Genomic DNA, 21,598 nt, shown 5'->3' with positions numbered 1-21,598 from the left:
GCAGAAATGCATCTCCCTCCTTTCTGTATCTGCGTAGTGCTGCTCTGGAAGATATCCGGCGTAGCGCGTTGTGATTATCCGTTAACATCTTGGAGCCCCAGCGGCAGCTGACTTTTGAAGAACGCAATTTCTCATGCACGGTTGTGTAAACTGTACCGTGGGACATGTCCAAGTTTGTGGCAATTTCTTCTAAAGTGACCTTTCTATCAGATCTAATCATATTTTCAACTACCTGTATTGCTTCTGGGGTAGAGACATCCACAAGTCTCCCACTTCGAGGGTCATCAGTTATGCTTTCGCGTCCATCTTTGAATGCTTACACCCATTTGTGGAAGTTTGCTCTAGACATACAGGAAGAACCAAAGCTGTCTTTGCATTCTAGACAGAATCTCACTCGGTTTTACTCCGCCAACAAAAAAATGATAACTTGTCTTTTTTCTCAGCTTGAGCAGTTTGTTAGCCTAGCAGACATTTCAATTTACCGTCACACCTACAGTAGTCTGAGAATATACACCATATTATGTAAATTAAATGACAACTTCATTCATAACTATCATAGAAAATTTCGGTTTCATAGCTTCAAAAACACCAAAGTAATTGAGAAAGTTTCATCTCTTATTGGCTCACTCTCGTACATTGACTAATTTGCAAATCGACTTAATCATCGTAACGTCATAATGACCCATGTTACGTGCCCCTCATTTAGCTTCTGTAATCAAAGTTTACTTTTACAATTTTACTAAACATTTAACAACTCTGTATTAACAACTCCAATTTGCTAATTCGCCATCAAAATTTTTCTTTCAATATTTTGATAATCAGAACGGTAACCAACCTGCTGTTTTGACTGTCTTTTAATATTGTGTTTCCTTTTCACGTCACATATAATTATCCTGGAAAAGAACGGCATCCGGTATAAACAGCATGTAAGTTATCGAAAAACAATTTTCTCAGTTAAAAGGGATGAATGTACTATGTTGGAACGAAAATGTTGTTAACCCTTGCGGCGTGTCACTACTTAGGAGTACACATTGCAGAAAGAGCTGTAGTCAACTTTAAATATTATATGGATGTAGTGAAGCTGATGTAAGTGGAAAATCTGAAAACCTTTGCTGAATTTTATTCAGTTGCTCCAGGATAAGGTCCACCAGAATCACTGATTCATATTGCAAGGAAATCCTGATTCCTCAATTTTATTGCATTTAATGAAGTACAAGAGTTAAGTAGTACAGACGTACAGACGAAACCGGTAGATCTGAAAAACTTTGCTGAATTTTGTACATGGATGTCACTGATTAGTAGAAACGACAGATAATAATTTGTTCATATGCTTAAAATCTGAACCAACCCTATGTTTTTAGTTCAGTGTCATTTCACAGCATGTGCGCTGAGAAAACCAGTAGGGTTAGATTGTATTTGTTTCTAGGCGGTGTTTTTCTGACCTTGAGTGGAGTATTTGGCGTCGTGCCATTGGTTTCGAGCTTAAACGTAGAGGAAGCAATTGGTAAGTTGATCGCAAGGCTATTTACTAATGTGATTCAAGACATATCTAAATAAGCTTTTTAACAATAGACCAGTTATTTATTACCGAACATAGTGACATATGTTACATAAAAAGTTTTATTAAACTTCCTACAGGTCCACTCGCTTCAGATGTATTACGTTAAACAGCCGGCAATAATCTTACTGGGTATCATTGAATCTGCCTAATTAAGTTCATTTCCAACTAAACGTAACTATTCAAACAAGCGCGGTAGTTGATCAAGTCCTGTGGGACCCATAAGCGTGTCCTGGGTTTCAAAATTTAGTTTTAGGGATATAAATGAGCGTTAAAGATTGTAGCTTTGCAAATGTGCTTATATTCTTCTTTAAACCTACCCTGGGTGTTTTGGATACGATAGCCTGCCTTTAAAAAGAATGTTCGGTGGCTGATATCCGGTTAAGTAGTGACCGTTTTCTATTTGTTTTTCTTGATGATTGGCGCAATATCTTGACAAATTCAAATCTAAAATCTATTATTTTCAATATAACATGAGCTGTCGTTTTCTTGCAAATCTGCTCCTGTTTAATCTGGGTTCTTCGATATTTTTGTGCTCGCGAATATAATTAATGACTTCGGTCGCTTCCCTTTGCTTGACGGGGTGGATATCCTGTTGGTTAGTTTGTGCAATGAATCAATTACTTTCATACTTATATTACTCTAATTCAATGTATCTCGTTCCATTTGAATATCTAGTCTTATTATGATGTGATTATTAGACTAAACTTATTCGTAGGTTGATATGATTATTGTGCACTTTTAAATATCTTCGCTTGTTTAGCGTTGTAGTATCAATTATGCATTATCTGAATCCTGGCTTGTGGTGGGAATTTCGATAAACTTTCTTAGAAGATTGCTATGTTTTCAAACGTTAACAACAACAAATATGTAAATAAAGAGAATAATCGAGAACAGGATAACACAACAATTTGACAATACTGCATGGTGACATAACAAACAGATGCATGTCTGAAGAACTGCTGTTGACTTGTGAGGGTATCTTAACTTAATTTTTCCTGTTGAATTATCTGATTCTATTATTGCGTGCGGTTAGAATACTCTAACTTTTTTCGGCCGAATAGTTTTAACATAACAACAGAAATAGCTCAAAAGAAAAGTTTTTCATTATAGGTGCTGTACGAGTAACCAAGAACATAAGTAATACTACTGCTTACGAGATGTTTATTGAGTTGCAACCACTATGACTAGCTTAGACAAGTCATCTGCTGATTTCGGTTATTCACTTCGTTAAGTCTGCTCGCTGGTAGAAGAGCGAGCTTATAAAACGTGAAAGCGATGGGAGTGAAAATGTTCGTCATAAAAAACGTTGCAAGTCGTAGCCGGCGAAGTGTAGCAAGCGAAACAATATTTTGACCATGTGAGATACATGTAAAGCTAAAGCTGACACATTTAGACATAGATAAATAAATAACCAGTGTTAAGGTTTAAGAAGCGGGCATTTCCAAGAAAGATTTGTTATCAGCATAGATCCGTATTGAAGTATTAAAGAGAGTGCTCACACAAAGTTATTTAGAGCAAGTTTCCAAATATCCAACCACAGTTGAAGTTTTTATCAAAAAACAATTTCATAAACATCAATCAATAACTAGAAAACACTTTTGCAATAAATAATGTAATAAAAACCACCCAGGTTGCTACAGGTCTATGTCGTTTCAACATAAAGTTTTCTTTTAATCTTTGACATGTATTGTTTGTAAAGATAGTTGTAATATTTGCATCAGCAAAATTATTTTATTTTGTTTTATCTTGCTCGTAGATATGTCAAAAACAAGCACAGAGTTTAATCTGGCAATGTATAAGCCGTTGTAAAAAGAAGGGGTAACTTTCTCGCTATTGTTTTACGTTTTCCCACAATCTCCTGAGATGAAAATATCTGTAAAAATCAGCTTGCATCACAAAATTTTGCATAAGTGTTTCACAAAAATACCAAGAAGGCAAAACCTAATTGAAGTAACTTATTTTTAACCAATATAAAGCGAAGTAAGTTTCAGGAAAAGCTTCCAATTTGAGCTTAGTGCTTCCTGTGACATTTTTGTTATGCACACTTAAAATATCTGCTAGTTGCCTTATAGTTGCGGAGCGGTTAAGGTTAAAAGACCCATGGACCTTTTCGGTGTGAGCAAGAATGAGAATGGCACTAAATAGTATCAGAACAATAATTAAATGAAAATCGACCACGTTCTGCTTGACAAAAAACTTTTGTGACAAGTCTGACCTTCTTTCAACAGGATCTCTTACCCTTGCGATCGGGTACGCTATCGCCATACCCAGCACTTTCCTCGTTCCAGCTGTAGGAGCCGCGTTCGGCATCAGAACCGTTGTAGTCATAGCAGCAACCTGCTATTTTTTGTTTGTACTGGGCAATATTCACACAGGTGAGATACAAAGCATCCCTACAACCAATTGTAACGATATATTTCCATTTCAATTTGTCTTCAATGTTTGAGTATTTGTTTATGTAATTGAGAGTCACGTCGTTCACTGAATTTTCCTTAATTTGAGGACGAGGTTAGAATCTACACTGTTTTGTGTGCTTTTTTTTGTTTCTGTGCTTTTGTTTGCACCCAAGTTTTATTTGCTTGGGTCTAGGGCCGTCATCCTGATTCCGTTCTGCTCCCTCGGTTGATAAAATCGGCTTGCCGCATGCTAAAATGGGACTTTTATAGGATTTTAGTTGTGACTGGCGCGGGTACAGACTTTTCCTTTAGTAGTGATTCCAGAACGAGTATTTTAGAGGACATCCCAGTCAGTAGTTAACGTTCTACGCTTTGATCCTGTTTTACTAAATGGTGGGATTGACCGTGCGAGTTGTTGCAGTAGTGACTGCAAGAAAGCCCGGTTGTTTCAGCAGACGATACCTCGATAAGTACCAGACAGTGTTCTACGGACATATCTGTTACACAACCAATCAAGTACTCTATACCACAAATTGACCTGAAACGCTTAAATAATTCTTGTCTGTGTGAAAAACTTTTTTCCATAGCTTACTACACGTTGATTCCGGCCGCGGTGTTCTTTGGAGTCGGCGATGGTTGGTATTGGAGTTCAGGTTCAATTGTCGCCAACAACTTTGCAGTCGAAATATCGAAAAATGAGCCAGGCACATACGAAGTACGCCGCCGTCTGTTCACTGGATTTTTTTTTGCTGTTTGCCGCTTGGGAACAGTAAGTGGAAAAAACCTCTAGACTTGCTAAAGTACATAGTTTTGCTTTCTTTAAAAGTCTTTATTTTTGTTAAGGTGCCCATTGTTAACTAATTCTTGTTCGTTGTGATTGGTTAATATCTAATTTCTGCTGCTAACATCTTAGGCATTCGGCAGCGCTGTCAGTGTCGTATTCCTGTTTGTGGACAGACAGCTGTCTGGCAGGAGCAACTTTACAACGAACCAAGATTTCTCCTTCTGCGGAGCGAACGATTGTCAAGACCCGAACATAACACTTGCCAACATCGAACAGTACACCCCTGCCTTTGTCGCCACACGCTACAGCTTAATCGCATTTCTGGCCGGTCTCGTATTAATTGCGGTTTTCTCATACCGAGTTAATTTACCCGTTGAAACTGGCCATGAAGTTGATCGAACAATTAACACGTCACTTGAAAGAATCATAAAATTACCATCTGTTGGTGAGGATGAAGCAACAATTCAGGTTAGGATGAAGTTTGTAAAGTTTTCTGAAATGCATTTATGACGTATGCACGTGTAGAGGGTCTGGTGAACAGTCGCTAAGTTCGATCATTAGTAATTTAAGAGAACAAAATTAAAAATGCGTTCATCAGGCTTGCTCATAGACAAACTCGATAACTGGGAAGAGAGGGTCGTGCAAAGACTGTTCTTCTTCCGTGGATGAAGAACTTTTAGCTTATTGTATTGTCATACCATATCTTGAACTTCTGTTGTACAACATTTTTCTGAAATTGATCTCTACAAAGAATCATTGCTATTAAAACTTTTCCAAGAAAATGAGTTCGGAAACTTCATTCAAAGTGATGGCCAAGTCTTTGAAGTCAACCTTAAAGCTGCTGATCACGCCCAAGCATCTTTTGATAATGTGGCTTGCGACCTACGGCGGAATGACACTCAGCTTCTTCAACGGAGAAATCACCAGAGCTTTTGTATCCTGTGTCTTGGGAGTCGACAAGGTGTGTCTTTCACTCATGCTTATTCTATGCTGGATGCGCCCAATTTACTAAGTATTCTCGTTTTGGCATCTACAACAGGTTGGCGTGGCGGTGATTGTGTTTAGTGCTAGTGGTACTTTGGCTGCTTACGTTGGCGGAAAAGTTAACAGCAAGTATGGTCGCAATTATCCATTTGCTTTCGCATTCGTGCTCGATGTTTCAAGTTATGTGGTGTGCTTGACCTGGCAAATTACCGAAAATACGACCTGGGTGATTTACATTCTCTCGTTCATGTTTGGAATGTCGGACACTCTATGGCAAAGTCAAACGAACGGTGAGTGGCTCAACCGTTTTGTAACGTGGACCTATATGTCGTATGTACCAGTGTATATATACTGGCCCATGTTTTAAAACACGTTTTAATTGTTGTCTAAATATACGTTGTCGTTCACATTTCTACCTGGATGCTGGTTTTCGGGTTACGATCTCGCAAGAACATGAGGCCTATGCAGATAATGTTTTGACAATACCAACTGCTGCCCAACCGCTTCACGTACTTTGTGCAATTCAGTTTCTAGCGCAGCCATAGCGTCTAGCACGTTGTCATTCCGTTTAATTCCATACCAGATTGGTCTTTTGAAGAGGGTTTGAAAGCTCTACAGCGCCCTCTCGAGCAATTCCGTGCGTGAAGATTGCCCGCAGATGGTAGAGTAGCTATACGCATCATGTTCACATAAATTTGAAGCTATAAATGTTGAAGTTATCAACCTAACTTTCTGCTAAATCTTTTAAACACTTGGAACGTTGTGAGAACGGATTCGCTGGTGGAGAAACCACAGAAACTGAAACACTTTGCTCAAACTTGAATGAATGGCTTTTGTTTTTTCTGTCATAATGCAAAGAGGTTTTGCAGAAATGTATGGAAGTTTCTTTGAAGACGACAACAAACAAGCATTAGCAGCCTGGAATATTATGTACGAAGTTGGACTTGCTACTCAGTTTGCCATCAGCGAAACTCTGTGCGTATGGCAGAAAATTTACCTGCAAATTGCCCTGATGATTGTGGCGGTTAGTCTGTACGGTAAGAACATTACTTAGCCCTGGTCAAGCAATAACTTCGTTCTTTATTTGTTTGTTTGTTGCAGGTATCGCATATTTCACGTTTTTGGCGAACTTGAGTTGAGTTAAGTTGGACACGGAACTGTAAAGATGATGAAAACGGCCGTGACCCATCTATTATTATTGGATACGTCATCGACTAAGTATCTACCAGTTTTTCACAAAATAATCTTTCTGGAATGTAACAGATCTAAGCACCCTGGGAATACTGCCTGAAACTATTTTGAGTAAAACATTAAGCGATCCGGGTCCGGTGTAAGATGGAAAAAACGCGAATAAAACAGTGTATTGTACTGTAATGTATTACTATAATCGTTTTGTTTCACCGAATGCTTGAAAATCATCAAATCACATTTCATATTATACGTTATATTTACAACAGCTGCACGAAACAATAAAAAAATGGAAATTTACTTCATAAAATAGTTTACCTAAAAACTTTACGTCTGTGCCGATGTGATGATGTCACACACAATCTACATGCAAGCCACAATCTTTTTTCATTGACAGTGCCAAAGAACTTGGAACTAAAGATTTTTGTTCTCCAGTAATACGTCATTATTGTCCTACAACTCAACATGGTTTCGTATGTTTGGGTTATGACGTCGTAACCGATGGTGATGATGATGATCGATGGTGACCATTTATTTAGCAACTAAAGCTTCATGTCCTCATTTGATACGACCTGGATGTGAATTTTACGTTTTTAGTGGTTTGAAAAGAGTTAACGAATTATGTTAAGGATTAACAACTGAGTTAGGTCTATGAAACAAGTTCAATCGGCAGTTTATCACAACACAAAAATTAACAAGACCAACCTGCGGAGCTAGTTGGGATGCTTTCCAGTGAAGACGTTGCAATGGTTGTTCTTTGATATGGAGGTTCTAAACGTAAGCAACAGGTTAAAATCAATTTCTTGACACGCACACTTCGTACCAGTAGCTTAAATAGTTTTCCTTTAGCATTGAACCGTTAAACTCCCGTTGGCACTAACACCTCACCATCTACTCCAAGTACCACGTGACTGATCGGTTTGCTGGCCTCCTGATCAAGTACGTCATCGGTGTTGGTCACGTGTTCGACGGCACTCGCAGCCTGGCACATTATGGTGGATGGTTTAATGGTTTGATGGTTGCCAGCAGTTGGTGAAGTTGGTCACGTATCTCGATCATCGCTGGTCGTTTCGAAGGTTCTTTGTCCACACACTTGGTCATGATGCTCTCCAGGAGAGAAATGATCCGAACACCTTGCTCATCTTTACCCCGCTTCAGTATATCCTTGATGTCTTTGATTAGTTTTTGTTGAAAGGACACGCCTTGAAACTTCCCAGTCATCCTGAAAATCATTTCATTTCTGATCCCAGGATACTTTCTAACGATCATCATGTAGAGAATCACTCCGAAGCTGTAGACATCCATGGATGTTGTGAGCCGGTCGCAATTTGGATCCAACCTCTCCGGAGCAGTAAATAGAAGAGTTAACTGACTCCCTTCTCCTGTTTTATCCGGTCTCGCTGTCGCTGTCCTGGTGTGATGAGATAAAGCGGCTCCACCGAAGTCTGCCACTTTACAATGAAGATCCGAGCTAAGAAGAATGTTCTGGGGCTTCAAGTCTCCATGAGCGATCCTAAGATCCTTGAACATCTTGTGGAGGTTGGTGACGGCATTAAACGTCTCGTATGACATCCGGAGCAAGAGAAGAAGAGGAATAGTTTCCAGCTCTTCGTTGAAGATCAAGTCAGCAAGTGATCCGGCTGACATGTGCTCCATGACAACTCCAACCCAATCCTCCTCATCAATCAATCCCTCGATGCGGATGACGTGTTTGTGAGCAGCCAGCAACATCATTTCAACCTCTTTTAACAATCTAGAATAAGAACTTTCTTCATAATCATGTAACTAAGAAACAAACTACTCATATTTATTGCTCAATTATTAACTATCTTACACATTCTTGGTTTGTCTCATCTCAGCCAATGATCTCTGCAGACGTTGACACTTTATGGCCAGTCTTCCCAACACTTGGTGGTGTCCTAAACGGACAGTTCCAAAACCTCCTTGACCAAGGAAGTTACCTCTAACATTGCACAAGATTTCTGATGCAGAGAATTGTCGGAGTTTTTCACTTCCAGTCTGCTAAAGTACAAGCAAGAGGGTGTTCATATCAAGCTCAAAATTTGGAAAAGGTCCGTTCCTATCGTGGTATTTTTTCAACTTTTTTGTTTATAATGCAGCTTTTGTGTCGAAGCCAAGTCTTTGTTTGACCCTTAGAGCAATATGAGTTTGAAACTCCTGCATTAGCGTATTTTACAGAGCTTTCCAGGACAGCCGACATGTTTTGCAAGGGGCCAAGTTGAGTTGGTTTTAAATATTACCCCTACGCTAGATTGCATTTCGATTTCCTAACACATTACTTAGCATTGCGTATAGTGTAATAAGCTTAAATTTGAAATATTTTTATCTTAAAGTATTTTTATATAGATTTGGAAGTTTGAGTAGGCCTGATAATTTTCATAAGACGTAAAACCGTGATAAGTATTTCATAACATGGTATTTTTGCTGAGTAATTTATTTATTTCTTTTCTCGAATTAGAGCAAAGTAGGCTACAACTTAAAAAGCAAAACGAAGTAAAATGAAGATTTCATTTCTTTGCTAAAGTTAACGTGAGCGTCTCTGTCATATTGTACTTTGCTGCCATGGACACAAATTGCATTTGATGTCTGTTGATGCGAGACTCACAACCCACAACGATTCATTCGGTATATTATAGCTTTAGCCTTATAGCCTTAGCCTTAGCCTTCGCTTAAAAATGACTTGAAACCAAAAGTAAAACACACATTAAACCTATTTTAAACACATACGTTAAAACATTTAGTGAAGTCATTTTTAATTCACCTTTTCCATTATAACAGTCTGTCAAAACGTGACCTCAATTTGGCTTTTGTTCTTTGGAAGGTTAATTCAAGTTTACTTATATTCTGTGCAGAAAAGATCTCACACAAGCTTTTATTTAAACTACAACCTGCAGCATTAAAAGAAAGTATTTATGATTTATCTTTACGCACTAGTCAAAGGTTGTTGTTTTGGTTGTTCAATGGAACTTGTTTGCCTTAAACTCTAAACAAACAATCAGCTGCCCCATATTTCTTTAATTTCCGCTGCTGATTATGAGCTAACAATCGCGTCGTTTCCTTGGATACAAAGCCATCGCGTGGTGAGCGATTTATATCAAATTAACTTTAAGGAGTCAACTCAGCGCAATGAAATCCAAGCAAGTTCAGTCAAATTATACTAATATTCCTTAAACTGAAATGCGATCTACATGAATTCTTTATTTTCATGGTGTTAATCACGTTCAAAACATTGTTCAGGTTAAGTATTAAGTCGGTCGCATTTTACATTCCTGGAGTTGAAAAATAATTGCGTTATGTCATTGGATCTCTTATCGCTTTGCCTAAATTATAGGGCAGCCTATGCAATTGCAAAAATAATGAATGGTTGGAATAGACGAAACAAGATTAGCTGGAAATGTAACACGCTTTGGGCGATTTGTGCAAATTTGGAAAGCGCAAAGTGCAACAGACATTTATTATTATTAAAAAACACAAGGCTTAGACAAGAACTTGATAGGGTTTACTTGAACATTTTTGTGGGCTGTATAGTGATAAGCCAAATGTTAAAATTAAGTATAGATGGAATTTTTTAGATCTGTAATAGTAGCAGACAAGATGACGTCATCGGGTTTGATGGAAAATTAAACCCAAAACAATTTAACCTACAGACGATTAAAATGAAACAGAACTAACTAGACATAAGTTAAACGTGCACTAAACAATACATCGGATGAAATAATTATTCTACAATCAGTATCATGATTATCGATGTGGGCGCCAATGTTTTAATCAATTGTCAACGCAGGTGTAGTTTTAGGTTTGATAAAAACAGCAGTTAAACAAATTACTAAAGTTGCAAAATCCCTTTGAACATTCAAAAGATACTTTAAGCCTATACATTTGTGCAACATTGTTAATACCAGGTATAATATACGAGTTGTTGATTGTGTTCGTGTTTGTAAAAAGCAACGCAGCTGCCTTTGTTTTGGTCGAACAACATCAGTTGCACAAAATTAATTAGCGTTTACAGCTTTAGGCTATAGCAGTAAACCTCAGACTGAAAATACATACCGTAGGCTACGTCATGTGCAACCATTGACGAGATTTTCTGTTGTTATAAGCGTGATCCAAGCAGAAGTCATTCCTGGTTTTTGTGTGATACTTAGCCTTGGTAAAGATTCTTCATGGCAATGCCAGACTTTTAAAACGGTTTTCACTTATTTCAATTCATTTGATCGAATGTGACCGAAAATAGCTGAGTGACGTAATAAGCAAAATGTTGTCACAAGAGCCAGACATAGGTTTCTGTTGTTTGTTAGTCATAAACGATAGTTTAACACACAAAGCTGTTTTATTTCCGTGAATTGCATAATAGTTGTAGAAAAATGTCAGTTTGTGATTGCAATATGCTAGAAATAACCTGTGGTTATAATATTAAACCGTAGTTATCAAATGAATATCGCATGCAATATGCGGTATCATTATTAGAGCAAGAAAGGTAGAAATGTGAAAATGATTGAATGATATAATTTTTAAAGCGATTGACACATGTCGGCCTTGTTATAACGATTATTCTATGCAGATTACTAAGTTACCAAACAACTGTTTATCCGTGTTATAGAGCACACACGTTCTTTGTAGAAATGACTACTCCTCTTCCGTTCTATCAAACAATGAATACATCTGTGATTATGCAACCACAGGCACAAGTTTTGATGCAACCTCAACCTAAACAGATTTACATTTCAAGTAAATCCAGAGCACTGAAAGGAATTGCGGTTTGTATCCAACATAGCGAATAAATGTGTGAGTTAAGTTGGACACGGAACCGTAAAGATGATGAAAGCCGCCGTGACCCATCTATTATTATTGGATACATCATCGACTAAGTATCTATACCAGTTTTTCTTAAGCTCAATCAGTAATTAAAAATGTCACTGCCTTTTACTGCAATCGTCACAAAATAATCTTTCTAGAATGTAACAGATCTAGGCACCCTTGGTATACTGCCTGAAACTATTTTGAGTAAAACATTAAGCGATCCGGGTCCGGTATAAGATGGAAAAAACGCGAATAAAACAGTGTGCTGTAATGTATTGGTAAAACTGATGTGTTTCACCGAATGCTTGGAAATCATCAAACCACATTTCATCTAATACGTTATATTTACAACAGCTGCACGAAACAATACAAAAATGGAAATTTACTTCATAAAATAGTACACCTACAAACTTTACGTCTGTGCCGATGTGATGATGTCACACACAATCTACATGGAAGCCACAATCTCTTTTTATTGACAGTGCAAAAGAACTTGGAACTATAGATATGACATCATAACCCAAACATACGAAAAGGTCGAAATGATGGTTTGTTTATTTTTTCCAAATATCGGCGAGCTTCTTTTATTCGATCATTTTGTCCAGAATATTTACCAAACAATTCGATTGCTTCAGAAAGAGCGGGTATAGCAAGATCATATTTCTTTAGTTTATAGTTGGAAACACCAATGCAATAAAGCATCCTGCCTTTCAAGAAGTCTCTATGACTTTGATCTTGGCCGATGTCCAATGGTAACATTTCAAGTGCTTGTTTGGACAATTGCAGGGCTTTATCATAACCTTTGACCTTCAGGTAACATTGGCTGGTGTCGTCCAATGCCAAACTTAAGCCCTTGTCCTTTATTTGTTGGTCGATGTTTCGGAATTCCTTTATTTTGCTAATTACCTCTTCACACAATGGAATGATTTGAAGTTCAATGGTGACAAGTTGAGACGCTGTGGGCTGGCTGTAAAGGTCACTAACAGTTTCAATAAATTCGTAAATCCGCCAAAATTTATTATATGGATTAAGAATGAATTCACTCAACTTCATCACACATGTTCTCAAAGATATCGCCGACTGCTCCTCGTTTTTTGAAAATAACAGTTTGGCGGCTTTGTTGAGTTTAGAACAGATGTCATTGCATTCACCAGGTGGAGGTGTTATATTCGTTGCCATGGTGGCGAGGTTTTTACAAATAGGTTTGACGTCATCATCCAGATTGAGAAGAATCATCAATCGCAAGGTTAAAAAGTCGTTTCTAAACCGGGGAAATCCTGTGAGGTGCTCTTGCTTTCGAAGAAAGTGGTAAACGTCACTTCCTTTCTTCTTTTTCATTGATGGATGTGCTTGATACAAGTTGCATAAAGCTGAAAAAGAAATCTAAGTTAAATTTGGAGGACGTCTTAAATGAAAATTATTTCCGTTTTTTTTATCTCTTCAGCAATTTTCATTAATAAATCATAACGGCACTTGGCATATGCAAATATGACGTAATAATAGTCTTCCGATCACACAAAGAACATGTTTTTGTTTTGTCGAATACTTCTGCATCTTATTTTCTCCACTTTCCTTTTACCAGTTTCATTTAACTAAAAATAGAAAGTTCTGTTACTGACTGTGAATTGTGGAATGAATTCTCTTTATTTTCCATTCCTCTTGCTCGACATCTTCGGCCGCTTGATGCGCGATGATCGCTTTGACACAGAATGATTCAGACTCGTCTGGTTGGTCGTTCATTTTGTAAAGAAAACCTAAACAATATAAAACATTATGACAAGCTAGCGTCCTGCAGTTATGACGCCATCATTATCAAATACACTCATTCAAACCTGCATTCTGGCAGCATATTGCGTAGACTTCCAATTTTTTACATTCTTCACCCAGCTTCGATTCCATGGTGATTATGGCGATCTGACTAGCTTTGATTGCTGGTATATATTTTTCAATTTTACAAAGGCATGCTACAATTGCTTTCCAACAATGAGCTTGCGTGGTAATGAATAGCTTGACGTCATCGCATGTCGTTGACGATATCGATTGAAGAAACTCTTGCATCCGTGGAAGGATTTCATTGGCCGTTGTTTGTGCTAGATCAGAACCACGTGATGTTTTCTGCGAAAACCTGCAAAGAAATTACCTGAAAATACTGTACTTGATTTCTGTCAAATCCTGTTTTGCACACCTGTAAATTTCCACCGCGAAATCTGTCGGAAATAAGGCAGGACGTGTCGATTTCAGATGAAATGTTTACAAATAAAAAAAAATTGTTTACACGGGCTTACATTCAGTTTTTCCCAATTAGGCTAAATTGTTTCACAAAATAGATTTTTCCTTTTGCACCAATCGGATTTTTTAACACCGGATTATTTTTACATCACCGTGAAAAGTTTGACGTGAAAGTAGGCTACTGTATAAAGCAAATAGTTGGCCCAAGGAATATTTGATTGAATAAACAGAAAAAATTTAAATCAAGAAAAGATGTTGCTCTGTTTGAGATGTTATGTTCTTCACCTTAATTAAATTACACCAGTTGTGGGATTCCCGTTATTTTATAACGGATAATGATTATTTTTTAGCAACTAAAGCTTCATGACCTCATTTGACACGACCTAGCTGTGAACGTTATTGGTTTGAAAAGAGTTAACGAATTATATTAAGGATTAACAACAACAACAACAGGATATATGAAATATGAAACAAGTTCAATTGGCAGTTTTTCACGATACAAAAATTAACAAGACCAACCTGCGGAGCTAGTTGGGATGCTTTCCAGTGAAGACTTTGCAATAGTTGTCCTTCTTTGATATGGAGGTTCTAAACGTAAGCAACAGGTTAAAATCCATTTCTTGAAACCAGTCTTCGTAGCAGTAGCTTAAATAGTTTACTTTAGCATAGCACCGTTAAACGCTCGTTGGTACTAAAACCTCACCATCTACTCCAAGTACCACGTGACTGATCGGTTTGCTGGCCGCCTGATCAAGTGCGTCATCGGTGATGGTCACGTGTTCGAGTACACTTGCTATATTGAGCATGATGGTGGATGGTTTGATGGGTGCCAGTAGTTGGTGAAGTTGGTCACGTATCTCGATCATCGCTGGCCGTTTCGAAGGTTCCTTGTCCACACACTTGGTCATGATGCTCTCCAGGAGAGAAAAGATCCGAACGCCTTTTTCATCCTTACCGCGCTCCAGTCTATCCTTGATGTCGTTGATTAGTTTTTGTTGAAAGGACACGCCTTGAAACTTCCCAGTCATCCTGAAAAACATTTCATTTCTGATCCCAGGATACTTTCTAACGATCATCATGTAAAGGATCACTCCGAAGCTGTAGACATCCATGGATGTTGTAAGTCGCTCGCAATTTGGATCCAACCTCTCCGGAGCAGTAAATAGAAGAGTGAACTGGCTCCCTTCTCCTGTTCTATCCGGTCTCGCTGTTGCTGTCCTGGTGTGATGAGATAAAGCAGCTCCACCGAAGTCTGCCACTTTGCAATGAAGATCCGAGCTAAGAAGAATGTTCTGGGGCTTCAAGTCTCCATGAGCGATCCTGAGATCCTTGAGCATCTTGTGGAGGTTAGTGATGGCATCAGCCGTCTCGTATGACATCCGGAGCAAGAGAGAAAGAGGAATAGTTTCTAGCTCTTCGTTGAAGATTAAGTCAGCAAGTGATCCGGCTGACATGTGCTCCATGACAACTCCAACCCAATCCTCCTCATCAATCAATCCCTCGATGCGGATGACGTGTTTGTGAGCAGCCAGCAACATCATTTCAACTTCTTTTAACAATCTAGAATAAGAACTTTCTTCATAATCCTGTAACTAAGAAACATACCACTCATTATTATTGCTCAAATATTAATTATCTTACACATTCTTGGTTTGTCTCATCTCAGCCAATGATCCCTGCAAACGTTGACATTTTATGGCCAGTCTTCCCAACACTTGGTGGTGTCCTAAACGGACAGTTCCAAAACCTCCTTGACCAAGGAAGTTACCTCTAACATTGCACAAGATTTCTGATGCAGAGAATTGTCGGAGTTTTTCAATTCCAGTCTGCTAAAGTACAAGCAAGAGGGTGTTCATATCAAGCTCAAAATTTGGAAAAGTTCCGTTCCTATCGTGGTATTTTTTCAACTTTTTTGTGTATAATGCGGCTTTTGTGTCGAAGCCAAGTCTTTGTTTGACTCTTAGAGCAACATGAGTTTGAAACTCCTGCATTAGCGTATTTCACAGAGCTTTCCAGGACAGCCGGCATGTTTTGCAAGGGGCCAAGTTGAAATAGTTTTAATTATTACCCCTACGCTAGATTGCATTTTGATTTCCTAACACATTACTTAGCATTGCGTAGTTTAATAAGCTTAGATTTTAAATATTTTTATCTTACGGTATTTTTATATAGTTTTGGAAGTTTGAGCAATAATTTTAATAAGACGCAAAACCGTGATAAGTATTTCATAACATGGTAATTTTGCTGAGTAATTTATTTATTTATTTTCTCGAATTAGAGCAAAGTACAACTTAAAAAGCAAAACGAATTAAAATGAAGATTTCATTTTTTTGCTAAAGTTAACGTGAGCGTCTCTTTCATAATGTACTTTGCTGCCATGGACACAAATTGCATTTGATGTCTGTTGATGCGAGACTCACAACCCACAACGAATCATACGGTATATTATAGCTTATAGCCTTAGCCTACGCTTAACAATGACTTGAAACCAAAAGCAAAACACACATTAAACCTATTTTAAACACATATGTTAATACATTTAATGAAGTCATTTTTTCACCTTTTCCATTATAACAAGTCTGTCAAAACGAGACCTCGATTTTGTTTTTGTTTTTTGGAAGGTTAATTCAAGTTTACTTATATTCTGTGCAGAAACGATCTCACAAAAGCTTTTATTTAAACTACAACCTACAGCATTATAACAAAGTATCTATGATTTATCATTACGGACTAGTCAAAGGTTGTTGTTTTTGTTGTTCAATGGAACTTGTTTGCCTTAATCTCTAAACAAACAATCAGTTGCCTCATGTTTCTTTAATTTTCGCTGCTGATTATGAGCGAACAATCGCGTCGTTTCCTTGGATACAAAGCCACCACGTGGTGAGCGATTTATATTAAATTAACTTTAAGGAGTCAATTCAGGGTAATGAAAGCAAAGCAAGTTCAGTCAAATTATACTAATATTCCTTAAACTGAAATGCGATCTACATAGATTCTTTATTTTCATGGTCTCAATCACTTTCAAAACATTGTTCAGGTTAAGTATTAAGTCGTTCGCATTTTACATTCCTGGAGTTGAAAAATAATTACGTTATCTCATTGGATCTCTTATCGCTTTGCCTAAATTAATGGGCAACCTATGCAATTGCAAAAATAATGAATGGTTGGAATAGACGAAACAAGATTAGTTGAAAATGTAACTCGCCTTGGGCGATTTGTGCAAATTTGGAAAGCGCAAAGTGCAACAGACATTTATTATTATCAAAAAACACAAGGCTTAGACAAGAACTTGATAGGGTTTACTTGAACACTTTTGTGGGCTGTATAGTGATAAGCCTAATGTTAAAATTAAGTATAGATGGAAGTTTTTAGATCTGTAATAGTAGCAGACAAGATGACGTCATCGGGTTTGATGGAAAATTAAACCCAAAGCAATTTATTCTACAGACGATTAAAATGAAATTGCTAGATATAAGTTAAACGTGCGCTAAATAATACATCGGATGAAATAATTATTCTACAATCAGTATCATGATTATCGATGTGGGCGCCAATGTTTTAATCAATCGTCAACGCAGGTGTAGTTTTAGGTTTGATAAAAACAGCAGTTAAACAAATTACTAAAGTTGCAAAATCCCTTTGAAATATATTTAAGTTGAACATTCAAAAGATACTTTAAGCCTATACATTTGTGCAACATTGTTAATACCAGGTATAATATATGAGTTGTTGATTGTGTTCGTGTTTGTAAAAAGCAACGCAGCTGCCTTTGTTTTGGTCGAACAACATCAGTTGCACAAAATTAATTAGCGTTTACAGCTTCAGGCTATAGCAGTAAACCTCAGACTGAAAATACATACCGTACGTCATGTGCAACCATTGACGAGATTTTCTGTTGCTAAGCGTGATCCAAGCAGAAGTCGTTCCTGGTTTTTGTGTGATACTTAGCCTTGGTAAAGATGCATCATGGCAATGTAAGGCTTTTAAAACGGTTTTCACTTATTTCAATTCATTTGATCGAATGTGACCGAAAATAGCTGAGCGACGTAATAAACAAAATGTTGCCACAAGAGGCACACATACGTTTTTATTGTTTGTTAATCATAAATGATAGTTTAACACACAAAGCTGTTTTATTTCCGTGAATTGCATAATAGTTGTAGAAAAATGTCAGTTTGTGATTGCAATATGCTAGAAATAACCTGTGGTTATAATATTAAACGCCAGTTATCAAATGAATATCGCATGCAATATGCGGTATCATTATTAGAACAAGAAAGGTAGAAATGTGAAAATGATTGAATGATATAATTAATTCTTAATGATATAATTTTTAAAGTGATTGACACATGTCGGCCTTGTTATAACGATTATTCTGTGTAGATTACTAAGTTACCAAACAACTGTTTATCCGTGTTATAGAGCAGCACGCGTTCTTTGTAAAAATGACTACTCCTCCTCCATCCTATCAAACAATGAATACATCTGTGATGATGCAGCCACAGGCACAAGTTGTGATGCAGCCACAGGCACAAGTTTTGATACAGCCACAGGCACAAGTTGTGATGCAGCCACAGGCACAAGTTTTGATGCAGCCACAGGCACAAGTTGTGATGCAACCACAGGCACAAGTTGTGATGCAGCCACAGGCACAAGCTGTGATGCAACCACAGGCACAAGTTGTGATGCAACCACAGGCACAAGCTGTGATGCAACCTCAACCTCAACAGATTTACATTTCAAGTAAATCCAGAGCACTCAAAGGAATTGCGGTTTGTATCCAACATAGCGAAGAAATGTGTAATTCGTGAATAAGAACAAGTTATAAGATAACTCCAATCTTAAATAAATGTGATAACTGAATAACCAAGAGGAAAAATGCAACCAGGCATAATGAAAACTGTGTTTGTGGTTATGTACGCTCATCAAGGTTTACGGACGACACTGATTCAAAATTACAACAGCGATTGTAAAACTTCGCTTATCAATCTATGCTTATCATCAGTAAACTGTAGGTCCAGCAATAAAACGCTTTTCCTAATTTCTAGATTGCCGAAGTGGTTCTTGGATCAGTATGTGTCATATTGGGAGTTGTTCTAATTAGCGATGGCAAGAGCTACCAATACTTCGATTTCAGACCACGAAGCCTTGGTCGAGAAATATGGTGTGGTGTTTGGGTAGGAAATGTTTGAGATTGAATCACCGTGCTACATTTATGCAAAGAGATTATTGTTTGAGATATAAGAAACTCCAGCTCGAAATGTAAAACCTTATCCCTGAATAAATACGCAATGACTTGGCTGCTCAAACATATTTATAACTTAGGAACGGAACAACAGGATTGTCTCTTTTTTTCAAATCAAAATAGAATTAAGATAACCAACAAATTTTGAACCCGTCTCAATAAATTATTGGTTTGTCCTTTGTCACACCCAGGTGATAGTTGCCGGCGGTTTTGGAATAGCGGCTGGAGGAAAAAAAGCTACACCTTACGCTGTGAGGAACATAGCAAGCATATTTTGTCTACAAACTGCAATTTTAGCAACAAAAATTTGCAAAATCAGTCAAACTTAACATCGTAATTTGTGCATGTTTCAAATGATGAGTTGTATACACACTCACGTTAATGTTATTTGTAGATCAACTGTCATATTGGATTTACTGTCGTTGGTGCGATATTCTCGGCTGCACTTGTCATATTGGAACTTTCTATCATTATCCCATGGGCAAGGATTTATCATTTTGCTACGTATTGGTTTCTGGTTTTGTTTTATCCCAATCGCAACAACAGTTAAACTGGGATAAAGACAACTTATATTCCAGGGACCTCTTAGTGAAGTGGCAATGACAGTCATCGTCGCCGCATCTATATCATTTCTCCTTCTCATTGCGAGTTCATATTTGGCGTGCGGCCTCAGTCCTAAGGGATGTTGTACTGGATGTTGCGAGCAGGTGGGAAATTAAACCAAGTATTTAAACTCTAAAATATTAAATTTTCAACTTTATTTTCAAGGGATACACGATTCCCAATCATCAGATTATTTACGTAGCAACCACACCTAACCAACAACCACAAACTTTCCAAAGTTAGTGATCGCTTTGTTTTCATTGTGGTAAGTTTTGATAACGTTATTTTCATCTAATGCAATCTTACATTGTTTTATCAAAGATCTTCAGTCCGGTCAGACACAGCCAGGTTATATTATTCAAGCGGTACCGGCCCATGGAATAACTCCACAGCCTGCAATGCCAGTTGTGTTTCAACAAGTGCCACAGATTCCATCCTCGTCCACAACCACCACAACCCTGACCAGAGCAATTGATCAACTGGACTCTAGCGACGTTCAACGGAAGCAAACAGAAGCTTTTAACGCACTTCAATCTCCGGCAGAGGGCGATCTATTTCACCCACCAGTTTATTCTCCATAAACGGTCTAATAAATCTGAAAACACACTGGTATCGTGGCGTTTGCATTATTCATTTTTTCGTTGCTATTAATTGCGCATCTAAACATTTACAAAGAAGTTTTGCAAAATAAAAAGATGATTTAAACAGCTTAAACTTTCTGCTGGTGGCGGTAACTATTTTGTGTTGCTTCTTGTAATTTTTACAAAATGTCTTACCTGACGCAAGTGCTATTCTTTGGTGTTGTACAGTAAATAAAATTTTTCCTTCTAGAGATTTGTTGGTCTGTGTATTGCAATTATTCACCAAGAATGTTTTGAGTGGTCTATGGCTCAGTAGTTAAAGTCCTTGACTACTGTAATAAGCATAAAAAATGTGCAACGACGTATTAACATTTGGTCAATATTGAGCCCGATCCCTATAAGCTTAAAAGATTCTTCAGTGTGACGTCATTATTGGCCCATGGCTCAAAATCAATTTCAAATATGAAGTCGTTTGACCAAATGATTTAAATCAGTTTAAACAGATTGTAGCTGATGGGCTATGAGGTATGATATGGCTGAATTATTCGACTTCCAGCTTTTCCGACCCGGTACCCCTTTAAACCGGTTTGAACAGTCCGACACCCTTCAAGCCAGGCACTAAATTTTGGCTGCTACACAATGGAAAAGACGACCAAGTGCTTGCTTCCATAAAAACGAAGAAAGAGTCTTTGGAAGCAGTTTGGTTTCTTATTTCGCTCAAGGAAGGATCCCACAAATTCCAATTACGGCCAAGCATTTGACTAAAACAGCCTTACTTTGCCATCTTGTTTCCTACATTGAGTGTCGTTAATATATTATCGAAATGCAAAAACGGTAGCAATATACGGGTCTATACTTGGTACTATTCAACGTCCTTTAAAATTTATTTCAACAGCCCAGGTTAAAACCGAGGTTTTTTAGTCCTGTCCGTATTGTCTTCAGGAACGTTTCTTCCGTATTTTGCTTATTCCCCGTGCACTGCGGCCTATCTCGCCTGTAATGGGCCGGAGTTTCCTGCTTTTTTAATACAAACCGCCTTCAAAGAGTTTCTTCTTCTTTGATGGCTTTCCTCATCGCTTCGTTCCACCACGATGTTCTCTTCACAATTTTGATGTCGACTTTTCTAAATCGTGTGCAGTGATGTCGACTCGCTAGATGTCAGTAGGCTTAAAAAATTTGTTCAAGCACATGCTGAGTTCGTCCGAA

At 37.8% G+C, this 21,598-nt stretch overlaps 5 protein-coding genes across 8 annotated transcripts; 2 read left to right on the top strand and 3 right to left on the bottom strand.

Moving 5' to 3' along the window:
* The first annotated feature begins 1,366 nt into the window (after positions 1 to 1,366).
* On the top strand, positions 1,367 to 7,505 carry LOC143471324 (protein unc-93 homolog A-like). Of its 3 annotated transcripts, XR_013119531.1 has the most exons (9): positions 1,367 to 1,504; positions 3,790 to 3,936; positions 4,545 to 4,726; positions 4,871 to 5,209; positions 5,520 to 5,702; positions 5,781 to 6,015; positions 6,595 to 6,762; positions 6,827 to 6,943; positions 7,311 to 7,505. XR_013119531.1 is itself a non-coding variant. In XM_076969772.1 (8 exons), the coding sequence occupies exons 1-8, from the start codon at positions 1,381 to 1,383 to the stop codon at positions 6,862 to 6,864; spliced, it is 1,416 nt and encodes a 471-aa protein (XP_076825887.1). In that variant the 5' UTR covers positions 1,367 to 1,380; the 3' UTR covers positions 6,865 to 7,299. The 3 variants fall into 3 exon arrangements, 2 of the variants coding, with proteins under 2 accessions (XP_076825887.1, XP_076825888.1); XM_076969772.1 differs by lacking the exon at positions 7,311 to 7,505 and having other exon boundaries at positions 6,827 to 7,299; XM_076969773.1 differs by lacking the exons at positions 3,790 to 3,936; positions 7,311 to 7,505 and having other exon boundaries at positions 6,827 to 7,299.
* A 398-nt stretch (positions 7,506 to 7,903) lies between these two features.
* On the bottom strand, positions 7,904 to 9,704 carry LOC143471414 (receptor-interacting serine/threonine-protein kinase 1-like). The gene is made up of 3 exons (XM_076969869.1): positions 9,696 to 9,704; positions 8,748 to 8,935; positions 7,904 to 8,666 (listed from the first exon to the last, which is right to left on the bottom strand). The coding sequence occupies exons 1-3, from the start codon at positions 9,702 to 9,704 to the stop codon at positions 7,904 to 7,906; spliced, it is 960 nt and encodes a 319-aa protein (XP_076825984.1).
* A 2,425-nt stretch (positions 9,705 to 12,129) lies between these two features.
* LOC143470551 (uncharacterized) lies at positions 12,130 to 13,940 on the bottom strand. The gene is made up of 4 exons (XM_076968763.1): positions 13,920 to 13,940; positions 13,567 to 13,859; positions 13,354 to 13,488; positions 12,130 to 13,104 (listed from the first exon to the last, which is right to left on the bottom strand). The coding sequence occupies exons 2-4, from the start codon at positions 13,790 to 13,792 to the stop codon at positions 12,248 to 12,250; spliced, it is 1,218 nt and encodes a 405-aa protein (XP_076824878.1). The 5' UTR covers positions 13,793 to 13,859; positions 13,920 to 13,940; the 3' UTR covers positions 12,130 to 12,247.
* Positions 13,857 to 16,638, bottom strand: LOC143470552 (receptor-interacting serine/threonine-protein kinase 1-like). Of its 2 annotated transcripts, none has more exons than XM_076968764.1 (4): positions 16,524 to 16,638; positions 15,605 to 15,792; positions 14,667 to 15,523; positions 13,857 to 14,551 (listed from the first exon to the last, which is right to left on the bottom strand). In XM_076968764.1, the coding sequence occupies exons 1-4, from the start codon at positions 16,530 to 16,532 to the stop codon at positions 14,469 to 14,471; spliced, it is 1,137 nt and encodes a 378-aa protein (XP_076824879.1). In that variant the 5' UTR covers positions 16,533 to 16,638; the 3' UTR covers positions 13,857 to 14,468. The 2 variants fall into 2 exon arrangements, with proteins under 2 accessions (XP_076824879.1, XP_076824880.1); XM_076968765.1 differs by having other exon boundaries at positions 15,605 to 15,789; positions 16,524 to 16,614.
* A 1,689-nt stretch (positions 16,639 to 18,327) lies between these two features.
* On the top strand, positions 18,328 to 20,643 carry LOC143471156 (uncharacterized). The gene is made up of 7 exons (XM_076969535.1): positions 18,328 to 18,735; positions 19,012 to 19,140; positions 19,400 to 19,459; positions 19,603 to 19,689; positions 19,787 to 19,915; positions 19,977 to 20,049; positions 20,133 to 20,643. The coding sequence occupies exons 1-7, from the start codon at positions 18,409 to 18,411 to the stop codon at positions 20,390 to 20,392; spliced, it is 1,065 nt and encodes a 354-aa protein (XP_076825650.1). The 5' UTR covers positions 18,328 to 18,408; the 3' UTR covers positions 20,393 to 20,643.
* Positions 20,644 to 21,598: the final 955 nt, after the last annotated feature.

This window comes from Clavelina lepadiformis, chromosome 9 (assembly GCF_947623445.1).
Source record: "Clavelina lepadiformis chromosome 9, kaClaLepa1.1, whole genome shotgun sequence".
Taxonomy (NCBI): Eukaryota; Metazoa; Chordata; class Ascidiacea; order Aplousobranchia; family Clavelinidae; genus Clavelina; species Clavelina lepadiformis.
The sequence above is the reverse complement of the archived record's forward strand: the minus strand, read 5'-3'. Positions and strand labels throughout refer to the sequence as shown.

Coding starts and splice junctions, on each gene's coding strand:
- LOC143471324 (XM_076969772.1), top strand. CDS start 1,381: ATGTGCGCTGAGAAAACCAGTAGGGTTAGATTGTATTTGTTTCTAGGC. Junction 1,505..3,789: donor AAACGTAGAGGAAGCAATTG/GTAAGTTGATCG, acceptor TTCTTTCAACAG/GATCTCTTACCCTTGCGATC. Junction 4,727..4,870: donor CTGTTTGCCGCTTGGGAACA/GTAAGTGGAAAA, acceptor CTAACATCTTAG/GCATTCGGCAGCGCTGTCAG.
- LOC143471414 (XM_076969869.1), bottom strand. Junction 8,667..8,747: donor ATGAGACAAACCAAGAATGT/GTAAGATAGTTA, acceptor TTCTTATTCTAG/ATTGTTAAAAGAGGTTGAAA.
- LOC143470551 (XM_076968763.1), bottom strand. CDS start 13,792: ATGCAAGAGTTTCTTCAATCGATATCGTCAACGACATGCGATGACGTC. Junction 13,489..13,566: donor AATATGCTGCCAGAATGCAG/GTTTGAATGAGT, acceptor TATATTGTTTAG/GTTTTCTTTACAAAATGAAC. Junction 13,105..13,353: donor AATTCATTCCACAATTCACA/GTCAGTAACAGA, acceptor TTTCTTTTTCAG/CTTTATGCAACTTGTATCAA.
- LOC143470552 (XM_076968764.1), bottom strand. Junction 15,524..15,604: donor ATGAGACAAACCAAGAATGT/GTAAGATAATTA, acceptor TTCTTATTCTAG/ATTGTTAAAAGAAGTTGAAA. Junction 14,552..14,666: donor CGTGGTACTTGGAGTAGATG/GTGAGGTTTTAG, acceptor GCTTACGTTTAG/AACCTCCATATCAAAGAAGG.
- LOC143471156 (XM_076969535.1), top strand. CDS start 18,409: ATGACTACTCCTCCTCCATCCTATCAAACAATGAATACATCTGTGATG. Junction 19,141..19,399: donor AAATATGGTGTGGTGTTTGG/GTAGGAAATGTT, acceptor TGTCACACCCAG/GTGATAGTTGCCGGCGGTTT. Junction 19,690..19,786: donor TTTCTATCATTATCCCATGG/GCAAGGATTTAT, acceptor CTTATATTCCAG/GGACCTCTTAGTGAAGTGGC.